Genomic DNA, 24,435 nt, shown 5'->3' on the forward strand with positions numbered 1-24,435 from the left:
GGCCTCCCCCACCCAGCTGGGAGGATCACAAATGGCAGGGAGGCTTTAGAACAGTCCTGCAGTCCCTTCTGCAAGTCAGGCATGCAACTGCTGTTATGATCCAGCCCCCGTCAACCACGGATTTAAAAAATGCCCTTCAGCTGGATCTTACGGGGGCATTTTCTCAATGGCGGTTTCCTTCTTTCAGATGACTCTAGCTTGTGGCACACCCCTTAATGTGCCCTAGGGCCCAGGTGTGACATTAAAGCGATACTCTATCCTATCCTCAAACTCAAGTGGACACTGCAGTTTACTGTACTGTCTCTGGGCTTTGTTCACTATTTTCCTCATTCTGAAATTCTTGTCACTGCAAATTCCAACTCACCCTCAACCATTCTGATAACACACTGCATCTTCTTTGAAGCCTTCCTCCTCTTCTGTTCCCCAGCTTACCTCTACTGGCAGCAGCTCTCCAACCAGTGTTTTCTAGCTAGTGCACTCTAGACCCTACTAAAAGCAGTTCTCTCTCGGCAAGGATCTCATCTTATCCATCTTTATATTCCTAGCATTTGCCACGAGGCACACAGCGAGTGCTTAGTAAACATTTAGGGAAATACTGTTGCACTCAACAACAGACCAGGGATAGTTCCCTCCAAGTTACCTCTTTCCAACTTTCGAATCTATAAGAAAACAACCCAGACTCAAACTCTGCCCTAGTTCATTGCTTCCTCCATGCCAACGTGAAATCTGTTAGCGTACGCAGTGACTTCTCCATCTACATATAATTTACTTTTCCCCCATCTGGCTACCAAGCAACCAAGATTTACTGCCTTTAAGTAATAGCACCTGTTACCTTTTTCTTTTTTTAAAGTTTCTACAAGTTCCCTGAAAAACTAGTAAATAACTTTAAACCAGTCCTCATTATACCACTGTTCTCAAGCCATGCCTTGCATTCAAAGCACTGTGTTGTTTCTGACTTGAAATCTTTGGTTAAGCACTTTCCCATGCAGGCCAGATTATCTTTTCCCTATTCAAACGTACATTTCTCCATTTGGATGAAGCTGACTCAGTAAAAGTCTTAATCCTCATTGCTCTTCCCATGCAAATGTCTAGAGTACTTACTGTATTTACGAGACAAGTGCTTGCTATCTAATGGGGACATGAGTATCATCTCCTAGGTCTCCACAGTCATCTCTTGGGAGGAGGAGGAGGAAGAAGAGGAGGAAGAAGAGGAGGAAGAGGAGGAGGAGGAGGAAGAGGAAGAAGAGGAAGAGGAGGAAGAAGAGGAAGAGGAGGAAGAAGAGGAGGAAGAGGAGGAAGAGGAGGAGGAGGAGGAGGAGGAGGAAGAGGAGGAGGAAGGGTGCTCTAACACAGGTTTGTGTGTTGGGTACTTACTACAACCTCTTGGTGTAACCTGTTTTATTGAAACAGTAAAAACTGGTAAACAGAACAATTAACTCAGGCCAATATTCACCATACTAAAGACTCCGTGCATGGTAAACAGCCAAACAGCAGAGGACTGGTTATAACTCATAAAAGAAATTAGACGTAATTCAACAAATATTACTATTCACTAAGTGCCAGGTAGCACTCTGGGGGTATAGTGGAGAATCTGAAAGACATGAATGGGATGATGTAGAATTGTGACAGTCAGTCTTCTTTGGGGTTAGTGATGAATTCTCCAATGTTTATACAGAACTTTATATTATGCCAGTATTATTAATAGTGGCCTTCACAACTATTTACCAAGTCTAAAACCCACGCCCATATTCTGGGTTCTCTTTAGTTCTTCGCCTTCTAAAACCTCAAGGCTGCCCGTTACAGAGGCAGCTAACCTCTGTTCATCGCGTATCTTACTTCCTGCACCTTGATAGGGCCATCATTACACTGTGTGTCAGTGCAAGTGCCTTAGTGGGTTGGGCCCATCTACTGCAGTGACATCTCAAGACTTGTCGTCCAAAAAACGAAAACTGCTCAGAGGCTGGGCAACGCCCTTTGAAGATTTATAAGGACATATTTGTTGATTTGGACCGGCAGAAGCCAGGTCACGTTCTCCTCTCCCAAACCACGCTAATTTGGCAAAAATGAAATCTGTCCCGGATGGGCGGAACTGAGGACTGACCCTAGGCTGCCTCCGGGCTCCGTCTTCTCCCAGAGCCCAGGACAGGAAGAAGTAAGGACTCAGTCCGGGCTCTGCAGCAGCGGTTCTGCAGCCCTGGAGGGCAGCAGGGTGGGTGGGCCGTGTCACTTGGGAGTGGCCGACCTGACGCAGATTGAACACTGCCTCCACTTAGGCTACCACCTCCAGGACCGCCGGTCCCCGGCCGGAAGCTTACCGCGAGGCCGGCCGGCCGAGGTTGGTGCTCCAAGACGGACTCTACAAGGGCGCCAGCAGCAAGAGCAGCTATGAAACGCTTTTCATTGAGCTGGGAAAAGAAGCGGCCAGAAGCCGCCACTTCCCGTATCCGGTCACGTGCCGCTCTGTACCGGAAGTTGATCTTGTGGAGCCGGAAACGGAGACAATGGAAGGGAACAGATTGACCAATGGACTTGGAGGAGGTCGAACGTTGCCTTGATGGGTGGGACCGGGCCAGACAGTGGGCGTGGAAAAGGCAAGGACCGAACCCGCAAGCTCGTAGACTGGTGGTTCTCAACCTGTGGGTCTTTCGCGGTCAAATGATCCCTTCATAGGGGTCACATATCAGATATCCCATATATCAGATATTTACATTACAATTGATAACAGCAGCAAAATTACAGTTATAAAATAGAAATGAAATAGTTTAATGGTTGGGACCCACTGCAGCATGAGGAAATGTATTAAAGGGTTGCAGCATTAGGAAAGTTGAGAACCACTAGCATAGATAACCACTGATTAGAGGAGTTGATAATGGTGGTATTTTCTTTTTCTAGATGTACCCATTCTGATATTTGTGGCAAATCATTTGAGAGCTCATTAAATGTTTTCTCCTTTGCATATGTAAAATCCTGTTAACTCTAGATTCTTCGGAGCACTTCAATGAGTTAAGTCAGAATCTCTGGGAGAGGAACCTAGACATCACTAGTATCCTTAATTTCTCCCCACTTAATTCCCATAACGTGTTTAGGTCTAGAACCATGTCACTTACGCACTTCATACTCTACCGGGCGGACTGCGCAGACCTTCCTGGGTGCTTTTTAGAAACTGCACCCGCCGGCTCACATCAGATACTGAAACAGAATCTTTGTTTTAAAGGTGATACTTGTTTCAGTGTGAGAGGCATGAATGATGCCAAGATTGTGAGCTATAAGACAAGTGATTCATTTAGGCCACATCCCTGGCAGGGATTGAGTGCTGGGAACTTTGATTTCCAGGTACAAAGGCCATTCAAGCTTTAATTCTATACTGAATGAGTTCATAATGAGGTAGAACTAGAAAAGGTGATTGCGAAGGCAGGATAACATACTCTACCAGGATGATCATCTCCTCCTCCTCCTCCTCCTCCTCCTCCTCCTCCTCCTCCTCCTCCTCCTCCTCCTCTCCTCCTCTTCCTCCTCCTCTCCTTCTCTTCCTCCTCCTCTTCCTCTTCCTCCTCCTCTTCCTCCTCCTCTTCCTCCTCCTCTTCCTCCCCTCCCCTCCTCTTCCTCCTCCTCTCCTCCTCTTCCTCCTCCTCCTCCTTCTCCTCCTCCTCCTTTTCCTCTTCCTCCTCCCCCTCCTTCTCCTTCTCCCCTTCCCCCTCCCTCTCTCGCCCTCCCCTTACCCCTCTTCTTTGCTGTTTTTTCTCATTAATTTATTTATTCACTTTACATGCCAATCACAGCCTGCCCCTCCTTTCATTCCCCACCTCCAAGTCTCTCCCTTATTCTCCCCTTCTCTGAGAAGGGGGAAGACCCCCTTGGATCCCAACCCACCCTGGGACATCACATCTCTTTAGGACTAGGCGCACAGGATGGATTTCTTAAGAAAATGAGAGATGAGCTATGCACAGTATTTTCACCATTTGTCTAAAGATAGACTTTTGGGAAAACTAGGAGAAATAATAAATAGGGACCTGTTTGTTACTGAGATTATTATCTTCTAATCAAAGATATTTGAGAGCAATCTCACAGGATCGAGTTCTATATTTGGGTAGATTTCTCATGTCATTCCTTCTGAGCTCCAGAGGGTTTGCCTTGGATGTCTTAACTGACAATCCCATTGGGTGGTTTTTTGGGAGGGGGTGGATTGTGGGTTGGTTTTTTGTTTTTGTTTTTGTTTTTGTTTTTTTTTGCTGTCATTTTGTCTTTTTAATTGATTTTTTTTACCCGTATGTTACAATTCTCAGAGTTGAGAAGTGAGTGGTATTCTAGAAGGCTAGACTTCTCCTGAACTCCAGATTTGTGTATCTATTTCTCCACCTCTGATATTTCTGTTTGGATAACAGAACAGCAGTAATAATAATGATAATAAAATGTTTATATTAAATTATATTATATTTATACTTAACTAATTTAATTACATACTTATATAAGTTATGTTCTATTTATATAAAAGATAAGCTATTTTATGTAAAAAGTAAAATAGATCATATTTAATAATTATATTAATTCTCCTTCTGTTCCCCTTGGATTTTTCTCTGTTTGGGGATTTGACCCTGGAGGGCGGGAATGAGAGGAGAAATGAAACATTACAAAAAGATGCAGTCAGAAGAGGAGTTTTGGTTGATCATCACCATATTTGGATATTTTCTGAATCTCTAAGGCCTTTTAAGAACATTATGAGGGATTGGGGATTTAGCTCAGTGGTAGAGCGCTTGCCTAGCAAGCACAAGGCCCTGGGTTCGGTCCCCAGCTCCAGAAAAAAAGAAAAAAGAAAAAAAAGAAAAAAAAAAGAACATTATGAATCTCTGAACTGTCTGCTACAGGCAAGAACAAAGGAATATTTGCATATCAGTCCCTTCTTTTGACCAAAAGTTAATAACACCCCCATCTTTAACTGCTCCACGTTTGAAATTGCACAGCTGCGAGTCTCAGCTTACACTCACATCAAGGATGTGTTGACACAGGAATGAGGGACAAGGGGACAAGTGTTGCATTTGTTCAGAGCTCAATAAAACCTCTTCAGAACAGGTTGCTGGAAACAGCAAATGTAATGAAAGAATTTGAAGAGCTAACAGCACAAAGACTGTGCCCCCTCCAGTCCAGTCTTTTGCACCCTTCTATCTGCTAATGCCGTCTATTGGATTTAAATCCCTACACAAGTCACTTCAGATGACCGGGCATGATGACGATGGACTAAACCTCTGAATCTGTAAGCAAGTTCCAGTTAAATGACTTCCTTTTTAAGAGTTGCTGTGGTCAAGGTGTCCAGCAGTGGAACACTGACTAAGACAGTGGTGTCCAGGGATTTTGTAGTTCTGTCTTCAGCCTGACGGTGCTGTAAAAAGGATTTGTAGGTTGAAGTAATAGTGATCGGGGAAGCTATAGTTTTGGTGATTGTGGACATTGGCTGAATTAATGAGAGAATGCTTCAGGTCACTCCTTCCTTTACATAAAAATGAATAATAAATTATGTCTATATGACCTCTGCTGAAAGGAAAGATTCCCTGGGTATACCAAATATTTCTAAGAGCTATCCCTGAGTGAGAGTAACAGACAGTAGTAATTCAATGTCACTAATCAGTTAACGTGATGTGTCAACCCATCTATGGCGCAGAATCAAATCCTTAGTTCTGTATTTAGTAGGCATAAAGAACTCTTATATGGCTAGGGAACTATCTGGTCTCGAAATTATGTGTGTTTTCTGAACCTGCTTGACTTGACGGTATGCCATTTTCTTTTTTCTTTTTTTTTTTTTTTTTGTTCTTTTTTTTCGGAGCTGGGGACCGAACCCAGGGCCTTGCGCTTCCTAGGCAAGCGCTCTACCACTGAGCTAAATCCCCAACCCCAAGTATGCCATTTTCATACTTCAACAGGTTGTTTCTAAAACTGTGCACCGGGGAGTTGGTGGAACTATTAATATATCCGCCTCATGAGAGATGACCTTCATTTTCCTATAGGGAATTGTTCCCTGCTTCAGAAAGCATCTCTTGCAGAACAGTGAGGACCTGTGTAGCAACTCTTACTGTGGTTTTGTGGAGATTTCACACAGCGCTTCTATCCATCACAGACCCCAAGTCTTCAGATCTGTTGGGGCAAAAGGTCGGGTAGTAGGGCAACTTGTATGAGATCCCTTCACATAGACAAGTGGTGAATATTATAATTTTGCATTAAGTTCATTCCAACATTCTTCCTTCTGGGAAACAGTCTAGTCACTCTTCTTCATTCTTCACAGAGTAAATTCATTCTCACACTCCTGCTTCGCCATTGTTCTAACTCTCAGCACGGTTCTCACTTCCTAATCACAACTGTCATAGGTCATCATCACCAGGAAGCACAAAGGCTGTGTGTTAGAATTTACTCCACCTGTCCTTGCCAAAACATTGAACGGCAAATCCACTGACGTCATCTGCTTTCTCTGTCCAGCCTTACACCTGTATTTATTCTTCTGATTTAACGCTTTCATTGTTTGTTTCTATGTACATTCTGTGTGTTCCTATTGGCACCAATTAGCCCATTTTTGCAGTATCTTTTGAGTTAACATAGTTTGGTGATTCTCAACCTCAGATGATTTTTTTCAGTCCTTGGGGGGGATATTTGACAATGCTTTGAGATATTTTGGTTGTCATTACTAAAAGAGATCTGCTGACATCTAGTGGATACAAGCCAGAGTTGGTGTTAAACAATCCATAACATTAAAGAGAGCCCCTTCACAACAAAGAACTATCCATCCCCAAATGCCCCAGTGGTCAGAAGGGAGAAGCCTCTGCTGTGGCTTTCTCTGGAGCAGGGGTTGCAATTTCTCACAAAGGCTGTGCTTGCCTAGCTTGGCTGTGGAATTGAGGTAACCAGGAAGAAATGTGCTAGAAACTGGAAAGAGAGTTATACTTTGAAGCAAAGTTATACTTTGTTGCAACTTTCTTTGCAACTTTTTGAGACAGGTGGAGTCTGCTCTTCATTGTCAAAAGGAAAAAAAAATCACTGAAGTCAAGGAAACTGAGCGTTTAAGAGTGTGAAATCTGAAGGGAAAAGTATTGGCTCAGGACCCCCACCCCCACCCCCAAAGACCAAGTTCTCAGCACAAAGGAGATTTACTTGTCCCAGAGGGACAAGGGACAGGGAATACGAGACAAAGACAAGAGAAGGAGGGGAAAGGGATGGACAAAGGACACTGAGGAGGAGTATTTGCCCCAGAGCGGGCAAAGGACTGCCTCAGAATGGAAAGGAGGCAGAGAGTATAGGAAGATAGCGGCTTCTAAAGGTAAAGGGGGAAACCTGTGCTAGGACGAGGTGTTTAATTTTAACTGGGCGTGTTAATTAGGTGAGCTAAGAGGGGCTTCGATTGCTGGACTTCAATACTTTGATAGCTGCATCTTGGTAGTCAGCCTGAGGAGGAGGAAATGGCCAAATAAGGGAATGGCCCTCGGTGGCTCACTGCAGGAATGTAATCTACCAGTTTGGCAAGGCAGACAGAATGAGGGAGAAGAGCAAGGCCTGCCAGAGGCATGTTTACCACACTCCAGCAGGCCAGAGTCCCTTCAGAGTCTATACCACGTCTCCATTCTAGAATCCAAAAGACCCATTACTTCTCTAGGCTTTGATGTAGATGGTGGGTGTTTCCCCGGCTAATTTAGCTTGGAGCATCTTTAACCCTTAAGCTTCTGTTTCTTTTATGGTTAAACACTTGGGCAGGAGTTCAGCCTAGTTTGCAGTGTGGTTCCACTGTCCCAGAGGCCCTCTAACTATCACAGTTAGCTATGGGTTTTTTTGGTTTTTTTGTTTTTGTTTTTTTTTTTTTTGTGGAACTCTCTGAGAACCTCAGAGATCATCTTACAATTCCACACAACTGAAAAAAGAGAAGTGTTTATCTGTCGCTTCCCCTGCCACCAGTCACTATTTCACCACATACTTCAGTGTTCATGTGACTGCAGAGCTGAACCATGCAGATGTTCCAAGCCAGGGCATTGTCTGCAATATGACACAGCAGGAAGTGAGAGAGGCACATTGTTGTCATATCACTCTTGAGAGACGCTAACTGATGCTTGTGACTGACCACTGCAGCAGATACCTAGACTAAGAGAAGAAGCTTGAAGGGCTTAGTGACACTCAAGGAAATAGACACTGCTGGTTCCTCAGTGTCTCTTTGAAGTAATGGTTTCTCCATGTTTTCAGCTGCCCAAACCGATCCTGGACTTATCTCTCACACTCTACATCTGGTGACTCTTGAAATCTTGTTCTATCACCAAGATGCTCGCTGAATCTAACCACTCTCCAGCCTTTCCGCATCCTTCCTGGATTTCTCTGTGGCATGTCCCTCTAGACTTTCTGTCTTTGGTCACACTTGGATCGAACACATGGTTCAGCATTTGATCTAATCTGCACATGGGGAACTTGGTAATGATGCCACTGGCCAGCCCAGATCCACTCCCTAGAAATGTAAGCAAGCCAACATATTAATTTTTACTGAAAATCAGATTTCATGTTAAGTATGCTAACTATGTTGAGCTTAAATTCCCCCCTAATTCCAAGAGGAATTAAATTATGATTTGTTTTGTATATTATTCAGCTGGAGAATGTAGTCTCCTATAAACTCAGTAACCCACATTTAAACAATAGAAACAATAGAATGTGGCATTTAAACTACACAAAGAGAGAGGAGAGAGGAGAGAGGCGAGATGCATCCTAAGGAGTATAGTTGCCTTAGGGTTGATGTGAATCTAGTAATTCTGTAAAAGCTTGAAACCTATTTTGCACAGACTCAAGTCTTTCAGGAAAAATATTGAAAGTCAGTAGTGAGCCAACGTGGAGAATTAAACAGTCAGATGGATCAGCACATACTTAGGCAAAAATCAGAGCCCGGCCTATACACCAACCCTCCTAGCTAGAACAGGTAAATGAGAGCTGCCCAAAATCTCATGATCAGAACAAAACATCAATAAAAAGTTAATCATCTAGAAAGGATCCAAGAGTGTGGTGGAAATAAGCCATTTCTGATCGTTATGAATTTACTTTTCTGCAAATTTTACTTAAAAATATAAAACATTTTTTAAAAAGTGTATTATAGGAGGGAAAAACAAACAAACAAACAAACAAACAAACAAAAAAGACCAAAACCGGGTAGAAACTCCGTGGTCCACGACATCACACAGTTGTGGGTTCTGATATGCTTTCAGTCTTTACTGTCAGCAGCCACCAGTTAAGTTACTTGGCCTTTCTGATCCTCATTTTCCTCATCTGGAAATTTAAATTATAGGCTCCATTTGTTTATCGGTATCCATTCTGGCAGAGAGTTATGTGTTATGTGGTTTTACTGCCTTAATAGTCTCATCAATGTTAATTTTTAGGAGAACTTACAGTTTTTCTATTAACTGATCATTTGGTTATGGGTAGAAAAAATGAAAACACAATACATTGTTTATTTTCTGTGTTTTCTTTTTTCATTTTTTGTGTTAGAATTTATATAACAAAATCTAACAATTTTATTCGCTTAATTATTTTATTTATTTATTTATTTATTTATTTTTGGAAATGGGGTCTCACCTGGAAGCCATGGTTGGCCTGGCTACATGTGTAGATGAGGCTGGCCTTGAACTCACAGAGATCCACCTGCCTCTGCCTCAAAGTTCTATGATTAAGGTATGCATAACTACACCTGACCTCAATTTAGTCCCCTGTTTTCATAGAATTCAGCATGGTTTTTGAGTACATTCATTGTGCACCGAGGCACATACCACAATCCCAGCCCTCAGGAGGCTGAGGCAGGCAGATCTCTGTGAGTTCAAGGCCAGGCTGAGATATAGAGTGAGACCCTGTCTCAAGAGAAAAACTGCAATGATATCATGTATAATATTGTGTGATGTTATCACTATCCACTTCAGAAGGGTCCTTATGTCACAAAAGTGAAACTCTGTATCCAAACTGAAGCACTGTATCCAAACTGAAACACTATATCCAAACTGAAACACTGTATCCAAACTGAAGCTCTGTATCCAAACTGAAACACTGTATCCAAACTGAAGCTCTGTATCCAAACTGAAACACTGTATCCAAACTGAAGCTCTGTATCCAAACTGAAACACTGTATCCAAACTGAAACACTGTATCCAAACTGAAACTCTGTATCCAAACTGAAACACTGTATCCAAACTGAAACACTGTATCCAAACTGAAACACTGTATCCAAACTGAAACACTGTATCCAAACTGAAGCACTGTATCCAAACTGAAACACTATATCCAAACTGAAACACTGTATCCAAACTGAAGCTCTGTATCCAAACTGAAACACTGTATCCAAACTGAAACACTGTATCCAAACTGAAACACTGTATCCAAACTGAAGCTCTGTATCCAAAAAAACAACTTCCCCTATTTTCTTTACTCCAAGTCACAGCCACATTTCAGTCTCCTTCCCTCTCCTGCTCCCTGCTCTCTGTTTGCATGTATGGTATTTCCTTTCAATAGGATTTTTGGGATAGAGAATTTTATAAATATTGTTGTAAGTAACTATTTATTTATGCAGCTCTATAATATCTGGGAAGTAATTGTGTCAATTGATAATCTATTGGCCCAGATTTTGCCCAACGGTGTCTGCTCACAGTCTTGGTTCCATCCCCCGGTAGGTGGATGACTTTGGGCTTGACTTGCTTGTTTTTACTGATGGGTTGCTAGTAGATCTGACATGAACAGGAATTTGAAAGGTCCTTGAAAAATAGGCTTCTCCTTTTTGTCTTTGGCCACATGTAAGTCCTTGGATCTTATAATACTAAAAAATCTATTTGTCATCATTGTGATAGACATGGATGAACAGAGGAAACGTGACTGGATATGTTGTGCTTCCCTTTGATGAGAGGGCTGAGAAAGGGAACATCTTCAGGAAGAAAAAAAAACTCAAATAATTGGTGAGGTAGGTGTGACAGAGCCAGAAAAGAAAACCAAGTTGAGGATCACGTGACTTCCCTGTCTCTCATAAAGAGAGAGAGTGCCTGGGAGCAGCTGGATGAGAGGAACGTGGCATGGGTGACAATGATGAGCACAGGATGGAGAGGAAGTGCCCCAAGCCAGATGTACAAATATGAATAGGATTTAACATTGTAAACACTTTGGCTTTGTTAGGGGGTATGGTAGATAAATCATATGGCAAATATTAGTGTCATTAAGAACCAACGGTAAGAGAGAGAATAAAAGACAGACAGTCAAAGGAGAGGAAGCCCCAGGCTGCTGCATTTTAATTGTAGACATTATTATAAATTCACTAATGTGAGTGAATTTCATGCATTTCCCAGATCTGTTGATCATTAAGCAAAGCGGGTGCGACTAAACATCCTCACCAGCTAGGTGGTCATGAGCTTCTCCAAGAGGGCAGTATGCAGTGGGACCCACACTCCACCCCACATGGTAAGATGCATGTTCAACAGTATCCACTGACCAGTTTGCTTCAGAGTATCAGTGAACAGAGCCAGGGAATGTTATTGTGTGTCTTAGTTCCTGTTCTCTGCTCTGAAGAGACACCATGACCAAGGCAATTTAAAAGGAAGCATTTAATTTGGGGTTTAATATCAAAGAGTTTGTCCACAACAGGCATGATTGTCCACAACAGCAGCTAAGAGTTTACACCTGATCTGTAAGATAGTGGCAGAAAGAGAGAGAGAGAGAGAGAGAGAGAGAGAGAGAGAGAGAGAGAGAGAGAGAGAGAGATTGAAACCTAAAAAGGTAGCCCCTAGTGACATACCTCCTCTAACAAGGCCACACCTCCTAATCTTTCCAAAAGTTCCACGTAAAGGGGATTCTCATTCAACCACCACAATCTGAGTATGGTTTTAGGTTTGACCAAAACCATATACATAGCTGTAACTACCATCCTAACTAGGATATTTCTTAGTATCCTGACAATGGCCAGATAATACACAGAAACAGAACTCTGCCTTACAACCTGCAGCACACAGCCCAGGAACCAGCATGCTATGTGCAGTAACTAGTGCATGCACATATCCACCATGTGTACTTAGTCCATGCACGTATCCACCATGCGTACTACATATTCGAGAAAACTAACCAAGAGCCAGGCTTAATAATTAATGGCTTCTCTAATTCTTGACTTCTCCTTAAAACTTAGAGCCAAACTGAAGAACCCACATATGTATTCCTAAGTAATCATGTAAGTTCCTTACTTCTGGGCTGGGGTGTACCCAAGGGGTTCCTACCAGCTTAGAGGAGAAGGGGATGGAGGAGGGGGAAGGATTGTGGGAGAGGTTGACCAGGAGGGAGACAGTGAGTGGGATGTAAAGTGAATAAGTAAAATAAATAAATAAATAAGAATTAGCATACAAATTATAAAAATACTTAAGCAATTGAAATGGTAACTATTTTTCAAATGATTCACAACCACATTTTAAGTCTTAATAATAAACTTAGATTTTTAAAATAAACAATAATTTTAATTTTTTTCTTTTTTTTTTGGAGCTGGGGACCGAATCCAGGGCCTTATGCTTTCTAGACAAGCGCTCTACCACTGAGCTAAATCCCCAACCCCAATAATTTTAAATAATAAAAAAGATTCTCTGCTTTTAATTATCTATCCCATCCCCACCCCCAATCAGTGTGTTCTGAAGCCTTCCCTATTTTCACCTGCACACAGTTTTATTTTATATGTAATAGTTTATTCTATTCATCTTCCAATGTTGTATACTTGAGCTCATGTAAACATTTTTCTAAAGACATATGTGCATACATGTCATTTTGTAGTTGCTCCGATACATTTTTGGGCTCAAGATCACCACACTACACACACACACACACACACACACACACACACACACACACACACACTATGAAAACCAATGTGAACTTTTCTATGCAGTAATAAACACAAGGACTAATTTGCCACCTCAGTGAAACACTATCAATATTTTGGGCTTTTTCCTATAAGACAAGAAGTGAGCTCACCCCACAGATATAATGTCAGTTTCTCTCCTGGATAAGGTTGAGCATCTTTGAGCACCTTTTTAAGCTTCCCAGTACCATTTATAATTCATTTCCTGTGAGCTGTCTGCTCATACATTTTCCAATTTGTTTCTGGTCTTTAAAAAAAAAAAACTCTTCAACTTTAGGAGTACATAGATACATGTTTTATACAAGTTGCAATTTGTTTTGGATTTGCAGTGTGTGTGTGTGTGTATGTGTGCGTGTGTGTAACATTGCTTTTTATTTTATATAGTTAATATTACTTACCATGTTTCCAGATTTTGAGTAATATCCAGGAAAAATTTCCCCACTCTTAATTTGTACAGAGTTCACATATTTTCCATCTAGCAGACTCAAAGCTATCCCTTTTCCTTTTATATCTTTATTATTGTCCAGCGCATTTACCGATAACCTACCCATGTAAAGTGTGCAGTATAGACTGTTCGTTCACCACTTATTTTAGTCACGCTCAATTTATAACATTATACTGGCCACTTTAACCAATGTACAAGAAGGTGGCGGGAGAAGGTGGTGGGAGAAGTCACATTTGCTGAGTTGTTCAACCATTTTTAAAACTTTTTTTTTTCATCACAGAAGCTGGATAACAAACAAGAAGCATCTCCATTCTTTCCCCTCACGTCTGTTAGCTTTCCCTCCAGTCCGTCTCTGAATGCATCTACTCCAAATACTTTGTAACGTCAAATCATGCGGCAGCTGCCCTTTCCTCTGTGGGTGATCTAACTTAGCACGATGTTTTCAAAGCTTAGCCACATTGCAGCATGTTGTAAAAATATATATATAAAAAAAATACCTACCTATCTAGCTCCCAAGGCAGGTTTCCATGCCAGAAACACACATCCCAAACTCCATGGTGGCCCAGACCAGCCGCCCCACACTCCATTACACTTAAATCTACACATGAAAGAACACACAGCACAATAACCTTTGGCCCAATTGATAAGATATAATTGCCCACCTAAACATACAAAAACCTGTATACATCCATCCCTTAAGAACATTAATAACAACCTGTAAATACACAGAGCAGAATCTTAACGTCAGCCTCCATTGTTGTCCCTCGGCTCCTCTCTCTGTCCCTCCTGTCTCTTCCTCCTTTCCTTTCCAGTTTCCTCCTTTTCCTTCAAACTTTTCTTCTGCCCAGCCTTCCTTCTTGTCCAATGTCAGGCCTCCTTCTATCTTGTACCTGCCTCACCTGTGACATCATCTCACAGCAGCGTCCATCAAAACTTTTATTCCTTGAAATGCTGAACAATACTCCATTATTTGTCATATTTCGTTAATTCATTCATCTTTTGATGGACACACAGCATTTTCTTCTTTTCGTATTACAAAGAATGGTGCAAACACAATTATAAGCCAACTTATAATGTCATGTTGGTAAGAAACTTACAATATTGTATTGGAATACAACTGCCCATTCAAATCACTGTTTTGAATGTGCTTGGGCCTGCACCTAGGAGCTAACCATTTAGTCATTTGGTAATGCCTCTAAAGGAAATGCCTCTATGGAAGGAGCCATCCTGAATTGTTCACAACTGTCCTTGAATAGCGCTGTTCAGTTCTCTCTTTGCTTCCCAGAAAGTATAAATAAACAAGTCATAGAGTAATAAGATGTGTTTTATGACTGAACCCAGAATGATGAGGCCATCAGTACAAGTACTTTAAGGGACACTTTAGTACTGAGTGTGACTTAATAGGGTACACTCCAGCTTAATCGAATTCACTTTGTCCTCACCCAAATGGCAGGGAGCAGAATGGTTCCCTGGCCACCAAGACCTACAGTAATATCTTCATTGCAAAGATATCTTTCCTCTTTGTAGGTCCCCAGTAGGTTGTATTCTGCAACCCTGGGTATGTCTGCATTGTTTCTTTGTTCCCATGACTCCCTGGGGCTGGTTCTCATACACTGGGAGTAGCTTGCTCCAGTGTACGGTCAAACCCACTTCTTACAGGGCAGTAGTATCTGCATCCCAACAGCAATGGAAGAGGCTCCAGCTCTCCAGCCACTCCACACCCTCATTAACTCCTACCTCCCACATTGGTTTCTTAAAGATTTAGTCATCCCAGCAAATGCAAAAGCAGAACTGACTTGACACTTGGGGTTTGATTGACATTCCCCAGTGAACTAGTGGTGCTAACCATCTTCCTCATGCTCTTTGGTTATGTGTGTATTTGTAGAAATAGCTGTCAACATCCTTTGCCCACTTTTTAAAGGGGTTGTTTTATGCCACTGAGTTCTCTCTGTGTGGGAGGGTATTAAGTTTTTCAGACAGATGATTTGAAGGTCTGTTTGCTTTTGTTGTTTTCAATTTCTTGGTAACACTCTTTGGTGCAAAGATATCTTTTCTTTTTATGAAATTTGGTTTAGTTAATTTTCCCTTCTTTTTTGTTTATAGATTTTTAGGACTGTAAGAATCCATTGTCAATCCCAAAGTCCTTAAGGTTTATCCTTATATTTCATTCTAATAATTTATGGCTTTAGTTACTATTGTAGGTTATTGGTTCATTATATTTTTGACCTGGTGTGAGGTACTTATCCAGCTCAGTTCTTTTGTGTGGGTGTCCAGTTACCACAGCCTTATCAGTTGAAGAGATTATTCCTTCTCCCTTGGACGAACTCGATAGCTTTGTGCTCTGGGACTGTACTTCTGCTAATACCATGCTGTTTTATCTCTAATAGTTTTGGAGTGAGTTTCAAAAGCAGGAAGTTCTAGTCTTCCAACTTCATACTTACTTTTAAGTTTTTTGTTTGCTTCTTTTCATATTTTGATCTGCTTGCAGTTCTGAATGAATTTTGAAAATAGGACTTTTCCATTTTTACAACACAGACTATTAAAGTTTCTAGAGGAATTATCTTGGATCTGAAAAACATTTTTGAACAGAACTGATATCTTGAAAAGATGACATTTTCTTATTTATGAACCTAGGATATCTTTTAAGGTTTTTCTTGACTCTAATTTAGCTCAAACCAAACACCACCTTCCAAAGTTACTAAAGAACACAGTGGACCAAGAGTCTCAACTGTTGAAGGACTGCACTAAAACACATTTTATTTCAATTCTCAAAGCCTTGTCTTATTTCAGTGTAAGTAATACCCTTCAGTGAAGAGGCAAAACAAACATTTGACTATCAGTATTCAGTCGGGGAGGCATTTTCTTCAGACACTGATGAAGGACTTTGGGTTACATCTTCAAAGTGGCAGGGGACACAAGGACAAGCACACAAGATTGAAAGCATAAAAGCATATTCTCATGAGGACCAGGCAGTCTTTGTTGTTGGAGGACCAAATGGAGTCATCGTTAATGTAGGTAGAATCGAAGTTCACGATGTGTAAGTCCTTCTTAAGGTACACGTGGTTCAGCCTGCTCACTGTGCGAGCAAAGGAGTACTTGGAGGCACAGCTGTAGGCCTCCAAGCTGTATACTTTCTTGAAGTGTAGATCAAAAAATGGATTGTCCTAGAAAAGAAAGAGGGACCTGATTTACTTTTTAGTCAAGGACATTACCTGGATCCCCGTATTCTGCCGGTGTGCCTGTCAACTGTATCACCATCAGACTTATTTCTAAAGTCTACAAACCGGATTTCCAAAGCTGGGGGCAACAAATGGACTTACTTCTTAAAATCAACAGTGCAATCATTGCTCTTACTCTAACCCCCAGCTCCAGATGAACTCCTGGACCCACAGACTACTCCAACCAGAGAGGCAGGAAGTCTAACCGGAACTCTTCATCTTTCCCTCCAGTCTTCTGAATCCAGACCCCAGTCTTATCCCCAGCTCTGGAGCAGACCACCTGCTCTAGGCTCCTCCCATCTCCAATGTATCACACAGATCTTCCACTCCACCCACAACCCCTATATGCCCAGTCATTACTTTATCCCAGCTCCCAACTACAGTGGGCATTCCCTGGGAATCTGCAGGCCACTTGGGCAAGAAAAGCAGGTAGCCTGACTGCAGATCTTCACCACTTCCTCCTCTTCTCCAAATCCAACCCTCCAGTCTAACCCCATCTCTGTAGAAGACCATCTGTGTGGCTCCCCAACCCCTATCTCCAGAGGATCAAGCAGATGTTCTCTTTCAACTTCCTTCTCCACTCATCCCGTGATGAGGCACACCATGGGAACCCACCAGTCAAGCCTACCAGAAAGGCAAATAGGCCAGCAAAGCAGTTAGGGAAGTTTCAGATCCTCACTCCTCCTCTTCTCCTCTGTCCAATCCCCCAGTCTCATCCTCAGCTCTGTAGCTAACTAGCTGTCCTGGCCTCTCCTCACTTTCTGCCTCTCTATAGATCCCAGAGGAGCACTGCTGATGACTATCCCAAAGGCAAGAAGACAGTTCAGTAGAACACGACTCAGTAGCCAGTGTTGGTTCAAATATTGAGAGTCTGACCTCCACTAGTTTATTTTAGACATATTTAAGCACAGCAAAATTTGGTAAAATGTTTCCAGGTTATAGTTAACTCAATCCCACATGTTCAGCAAAGCTTAAGACATGACTACATTGGAACGTTTTGTAAAGTACAAGTGACATTTTTCATAAAGATAAGCCCTAGGGATTGACTGAGGAAACAAATGCAAGATAGGAGGCAACCTGTCCAAGGGAGAATCTGGTGTGGTCTTGAGTCACATAGATAGTGCAAAAGTCGCCCAGATATTAATTACATCTACTCCCAGCTGTCTGGGAGGAAAACAGGTATAGATCTCCCTTTGAAGAGATACCTGTGAGTGTTTAACATTCCTAGTTTCCCTGGAGCTTTAACTGTGGTGAGCACAAGGACCTCCCTGTCTCCTACAGAGCACCTTGCTTTCCTCCCTCTTGTGGACCCCCATCAACCATCCCTAATCCATCCCTTTCCTAAGTGTCAACTCCAATCCCTAGGAACATATTTTAATCAGAAACCTTAATGGCCACACCTATTAGGATCCCAGAAGAATTTTCTACCAGGCAGCACACTGCCACCAACCTCTCCTGAGCATCAGAGAGGGCAACAGAAACCAAAGAACAAAGCACACACCCGACAAAGACAATTCCAGATTTCAGCACCCAGAATTACAGTCTTCCCTAGAGAAAAACAGCAAGCTGACTGAGAGTGAGAGTAGAGAAGCAACACCTTTTACAAACTCTTAAATAATACAAAATGTCGAGGTAACTCTAGCCCAGCAAGGGAAAACTTTTAAGGCACTAAAGGAAGAAATGAAAGAACACAGCACGAGATGAGGAGATCTTCCGTGCTCGAGAATCAGTAAGAGTAATATTGTAAAAATAGCCATCCCACCAAGCGTGATTTACAGATCCAATGCGATCCCCATCAAAATTTTCAACACAATTCTTCACAGATCTTGAAAAGACAATCTTCAGCTTTATATGGAAACACATGTACACTCGTACACACACACACACACACACAGAGAGAGAGAGAGAGAGAGAGAGAGAGAGAGAGAGAGAGAGAGAGAGACTGGAGGTACCACTATCCTTGACCTCAAATTGTACTACAGAGCTACAGTAATAATAACAGCATGGTATTGGCATAAAAACAGGCACATTGATCAATGGATTTGAATTAAAGACCCAGACATTAATTAACACACTTTTTTTTTAAAATAAAAGAAGCCAGAAATACATACCAGAAAAAAAAAAAAGACAACACTTTCAAGAAACCATGCTGGTCAAACTGGATGTCTGCATGTAGAAGAATTCATATAGAACTCTTCATGCTTATCACCTTACAAATAATTTAAATACAAATAAATTAAAGACCTACCTTAAAACCAGATACACTGAACCTGCTAGAAGAGAAAGTAGGGAATAGCCTTAAACTCACTGGCACTGGAGATGCCTTTCTGAACAAAACATTGTTAGTACAGGCACCAAGATCAACAATTAATGAGTCAGACCTCATAAAATGGAGATGTGTCTGCAAAGGACACTGTCATTTGGATAAAGTGGCAGCCTACAGAATGGGAAAAGATTTTTACCAACTATGTATCAACAGAGGGCTAATATCCAAAATATATAAAGACTTAAAAATACTAGATATTGAAAAACAGCCCAAAACAATTAAAAACGGGTACAGATCTAATCAGAGAATTCTCAAAAGTGAAAATTCAAATGGCCAACAAACACTTGAAGAAAGGTCCAATATCCTTAGTGATCAGGGAAATGCAATCAAAACTCCCTTGATATTTCATCTTGCACCTGTCATAGTGGCTAAGGTCACTAACACAAGTGCCAGCACATGATGGCAAGCATGTGGAGCAAGGGGAACACTCATTCATTACTGGTGGGAAAGCAAACATGTGCACGCTGTGTGGAAACCAGTTTGGCAGATGCTCAGGATGATGGAATGGATCTATCCCAATATCCAGCAGTAGCACTCTCGGGTGTACGCCCAAATGATGCTTCGTCCTGCCACAGAGACCTTGCTCTACCACGTTCATCACTACTCTACTCATAACAGCCAGAGACTGCAGATGATGCAGGTGTCTTTCAACAGAAGGATAAAGAAAATGTGATTCATTTACACAATGGAGTATTTAAAAAAAGTCATGAAGTTTGCAGGTAAATGGATGAAACAAGAAAAAAAACCCACCTTGAACGAGGTAACCCAGATCCTGAAGATAATTATGATATATATTCGCTCATATGTGAATGTTAGCTTTTAAGTCAATGATAACCAAAGTACAATCCATAGAACCACAGAAGTTTGATAAAGAGTAAGAGACTGGGGTGGTGAGGATATGATAGATCCCCAAGGAAAAAGAAATAGGGGTAGTTATGGATGAGGTGGGGCAGAGATGGGAATGGGAGGATCAAATGGAGAGAGGGAGGGAAGAGGGGATCAAAGGAGATCCTACAGGGCGAGGCAGCTAAAAGTGAGGACCATGGGGGAGGTAGTATGGAAACCTCATACAGTAGAGGCTTCCTAAAACATGTACATATATGAAGGTGATATAAATTAAATCATCAAATAACAGGAAGATGTACCCCCAACTGGCCATTTCTTGTCACCAAATGAAGCTTCCGGTACTGGATTAAGTTACATCAAATTGAGTTGTTAGCCAAAGGGGTCCCATGGGAATCCGCAAACAACTCAAGCTATTGACAAAACTATAGATTACTCCCCACAGCGGGTGGCAAGGACCCATTGCTGAAAACAACACTTACACAACTCATTGACTAGGGAGAAGCTGAGCTAGTGCCTACACAGAGCCTTTCCCCCTATTTCCTAGTATCTTTGCTGTAGGAAGATACTCTGTATTCTACCAAAGGAGAAATGTAACCACCAACTCAGCCACAAACCCTTTGATCTACAGTGGTGTCCTGCCTGCAAGAGAGGCTAGGGCAATGGCGGCACAGAGTCTGTGGGAGTCACCAGCCAGTATCTGGTTTGACTTAAGGCCAACTCCACAGTATAGAACCCATACCTAACACTGGTCATGTGACCAAGAACCTGAGATTAGATAGCCTACAGTGAAACTAAATATTACTGTTCAAAACAAAACAACACACAAAAAATACAACACAAAACAAACAAACAAACAAAAACCCAACCCAACCAACCAACCAACAAACCAACCAAATGCATAACAAGAAACCCAAACTTAGTAAGGAGGTGACTCCTGATGATATCCTGCTATAATCATAGATCAGTACTCTGCTCAGCACTAAATGGGTGTCTTTGTCAAATCCTTCCCCTCAGGGTTCAGGTAGCTCCAAGGAACAGAGATGTAAAGAGTGTTAAGAGTCAAAAGTATAGAAGACACTAAGAAAACAAGGCACTCTAGATCAGAATGATGAAGTCACAGACACTGAACGGCATGCATGGCTCAGCACCAGAGTTGAAAGGAGAATCTCTGACTGCTAATCGTGCTATTGAAACTTTGGTTTCCCCCAAGGGAGCCTCAGTGGAGAAGACGTCACTCTTAAGGGTGGGCTGAATGCCCAGCAGGAGATGCCAAACTCAGTGGTGTCTTTGAAGGTTCCTTGTATCATATCATGTCAGGGCTCTTCCTACTTTTTAAAAAAAGTTACTATATTAATGTAATAATTGTATATTAATTATATAAATGTGATAATAATATATTATCTATGTGTTTCTTCTTAGTATTTTCATGGGGTTCATGAGTGTGGAAATGAGTGAGTCTCTTTTTTCTTGTGCCTTCTCTTTGTCCTTTTTTCCTTCTGCTTATTTATTTTGACCAATTCTGATGTGTTAGCTTTGTTTTTAATCTTATCTTATTCTTATCTCATTTTTGTCTTACTTTATTGTTATCCCACAGAAGCCTGTTTGTTTTCTAGTGAGAGACAGAAAGGGGGTGAGTCTGGATGAGAGGGGAGGGGAGGAGGAACTGGGAGGAGTAGAGGGAGGGGAAACTGTAAGCAGGATATAGTATACGGGGAAAAAACATCTATTTTCAATAAAAGGAAAAGAAAAAGTAAACAGAACCAAAGGCTTTGGAACATGCACGCCTTTTTCAGTTGTACAAATAAATCGTCGTAGAAGTAGTTGTCAAGTTTTTCCAGTAAATATTAGAGCACAGGTGAGGATAGACGAGCAGCCTTCTGGAGGACCTAATATGTGTCTCCCTGTGTGGATTAAGAAGTGGGTCCTTCATGCCACTTTGCAGGCAAATGGGGACACAGGATAGCTGGTTCACCCTTTGATTTGTACTGCTTACCAACTCGATAGCTTTACTGTTTACTGAGGTTAACAGTGTGGAATAAGCTTTGGCAGGAAAATGAGAGACAGCAAATCCTTTGCCTGACGTGGACAAAAGCCCCAAACTGACATAATTCATGCCGTTTCTAGTGATCTTTTTTGGCTATGTGTTAAAACAATGGCGATCCCGCTCTTTGAATAAGAAATGCTTTGTGGCAGTGTCCAAAATGCATTTCCATTTACAAAATACATTACTGTTCCAATTAGCCTGGAGGGCAACAAGTTTAAATTCTTTGTTTCTGTGTTCCTAGTGTTTATCTATTGCAACTACTAAGTTCTTGGCAGATGTGTGCTGGGCTGATAGGAAGTGCATCTGTGAGTGGAGGAATGGGGTTAAGCATTTCCTTAAATAACAAAGAAATTGACAGGGTCCAAACCACTGGAGAACACAGATCATTTAAGTTCCTGTTATAACCCCAGGGAATTATTTATGTGATCTGACCCTCCCATTAGGCCATCATTTTAGAAAGGGTTTACTGTGACATTTTTGTGAGTTACATAAGCTGCTAGTACACGACTTAATAAATGGAAGGTCCCTTCCTAAGATCTGCTCAGCCTCTGTAACCTGATGCTAAAACACTCCCTTAGTTTATATAGTCAATGTTTAGAACAAGCAAAAAACAAGCAACAAACAAACAAACAACAAAACGAAGTCGTACTCACTAGAGGCTAGAGAAGTGTCTTGTTGGGTAAGTGCTGACTGTACAAGCATGAGTACATGAGTTCAAATCCCCAACACTCGTGTAAAAAGCCAGGCATGGTAACATGCACCTACAGCCCCAGTGCTGGGGAGAGAAGCAGGGAAACCAAGATAGGTGACTTCCAAAGGCTCAGTAGCTGGGGACTGATGGGACTATACTGGCTGGTGTAGCCAAAAATGGTAAGTCCCAGGAAGAGCAGCCAGACAGTGGTGACGCACACCTGTAATCCAGCACTTGGGAGGCAGAAGCAGGCGAATCTCTGAGTCCAAGGCCAGCTTGGTGTGCATTGTGAATTCTAGGTCAGCCAAGGCTACATAGGGAAACCCTGTCTTCAAAAACCAAAAACCAAAAACCAAACACAAACCCAAAACCAAAACCAAAGCAAACCAAACCACACCAACCAAACAAAAAGAGTTGGAACCCAAGGATAGCTCCTGGCCTCACGTACATGACAAGTGTGCTTACACACATACTTGTACACATGCAGCCTCCTGCACACACACACACACACACACACACACACACACACACACACACCAATGCTTTTTAAAAAGTTAATATTTGGATTGAACACAGCAGTGCATCTTAGCACCTGGGAAGCTGATGCGGGGAAGCTATCCGTGACTTTGAGGCCAGTACGATACTCATGAATAGTTCCAGGATAGCCTGAGCTACATAGCAAGACTCTGTTAACAAAGCAAAGATACACGATGTATAGAGAGACCTCGGTTTCAAGGCAGCTCTCTGCAAGGCACACCTCACAGCTGTTTGCTAGCCGTCCTTCTGACAGTTGGACAGTCACAGAGAATCCCAACCAAAGGGAATCACACTGACTGCACCGTCAGGTAGTTCTCCCTCCCAACACTTGAATCTCAACCTGTGAAAAAAGTCTTTCATGCCTTTGAAATACTTAGAAAAGACCAATATTTTCCTTTAGCCTAATAGTTGAGGCTGAGTAGGCATATGCAGAGAATACAGTCTCTTCTCCCCTCTTCCTTCCCATTTTTTTCTCTGCTAAAATTCTAGAGCTGAGAAAGGAACTCGTGGATTTGTTGTAACCCTTTATGTATAATTGGGATAATAGTTTTCAAAGAGGTGACATTCAGGTGACCCAGGTAGTGCCTGGCAGAGTCCAGAACAAGAATGAAGACCCCAGTCAGCTGAAGACAGCTCAGCGCTAGGGTGCCAGTCATTTCTTGTTCACACCAGTCACTCTCCAAATCCCAGATTACTTCTGTCTATGCTTTACAAACTGAATTTAATGTCAGTCCTGCCTATTTTAAAGTTGACAACTAGCTTGACCACTTTATCATTGCTGCTGATAAAATCACAATGAGTACTGACTCCAATCCCAAGAGAAGGAGGGGCACATTTGCTCTTCCCAAGCATCCAGGAAGAGAAATCTTTAAGAGAACGACTGTTTGGGTATTGTAGTCTGTCTCCCGGCAATTCAGTGTTGCCGGTCCTTGTGACGTGACGTGAGAAGCAGACATGGTGAGCTTTCCTTCTGTATCTGCTCCACTATCAAAGACCAGGATCTTCACAGTGAAAAGGGGGGAACCAAAACTTTGCAATGAAATTAAAGGTCAAGAAAAGTAGGGAAGAAATAGAACACAGTTAACAGATTCCAGGGGATCCAAGTTGACAAGCTTCATTTATATGTCCCCTGGTGCAGGCCAAGCTGGGCAGGAATAATTATGACGTAGGTAGTATTTGAGAATGGGAGAAGGAAAAGACAAAAGACAAATGGGCTAAAAATGAACGAGAATGGCTAATTTCTACACCATAGATTGGTAAACATGACACGGATAAGATAAACATCACAGTCAATGCTATACAAACATCTGGTAAATGCAGAAAAGTATAATGAAAAAAATCACTATCACTCAGGAAATCACATTAGAGTTTGTTTCATATGTCAGTGCATATACACATGTGTATACTTACACGTAAAGTAGAAGGTTTAACATTTTGTATAGGCTGTAAATTAATCTAAC

The 24,435-nt window shown here is 41.8% G+C and overlaps 2 protein-coding genes across 27 annotated transcripts in view; both read right to left on the reverse strand.

Annotated features, from left to right (window-relative positions):
* The window catches only part of Exoc1 (exocyst complex component 1), a 49,020-nt gene extending 46,574 nt beyond the window's left edge, over positions 1-2,446 (reverse strand). For 15 of the 24 annotated variants that reach the window (NM_001401332.1, NM_001401331.1, XM_087582968.1 and 12 more), the window contains 1 exon segment: positions 2,316-2,446. The gene's annotated coding sequence lies outside the window, so the exon portion shown is untranslated. 24 annotated transcript variants of the gene reach the window in all.
* A 13,591-nt stretch (positions 2,447-16,037) lies between these two features.
* Exoc1l (exocyst complex component 1 like) overlaps positions 16,038-24,435 on the reverse strand; it is a 35,120-nt gene continuing 26,722 nt past the window's right edge. For 2 of the 3 annotated variants that reach the window (XM_087584359.1, XM_087584358.1), the window contains one exon: positions 16,038-16,477. In XM_087584359.1, the coding sequence (XP_087440485.1) occupies positions 16,211-16,477 (267 nt within the window). In that variant the 3' untranslated portion in view covers positions 16,038-16,210. The remainder of the gene's footprint in view (positions 16,478-24,435) is intronic. The other variant, NM_001399551.1, reaches the window with a different exon arrangement.

This window comes from Rattus norvegicus, chromosome 14 (assembly GCF_021556685.1).
Source record: "Rattus norvegicus strain SHRSP/BbbUtx chromosome 14, alternate assembly SHRSP_T2T, whole genome shotgun sequence".
Lineage (NCBI taxonomy): Eukaryota > Metazoa > Chordata > Mammalia > Rodentia > Muridae > Rattus > Rattus norvegicus.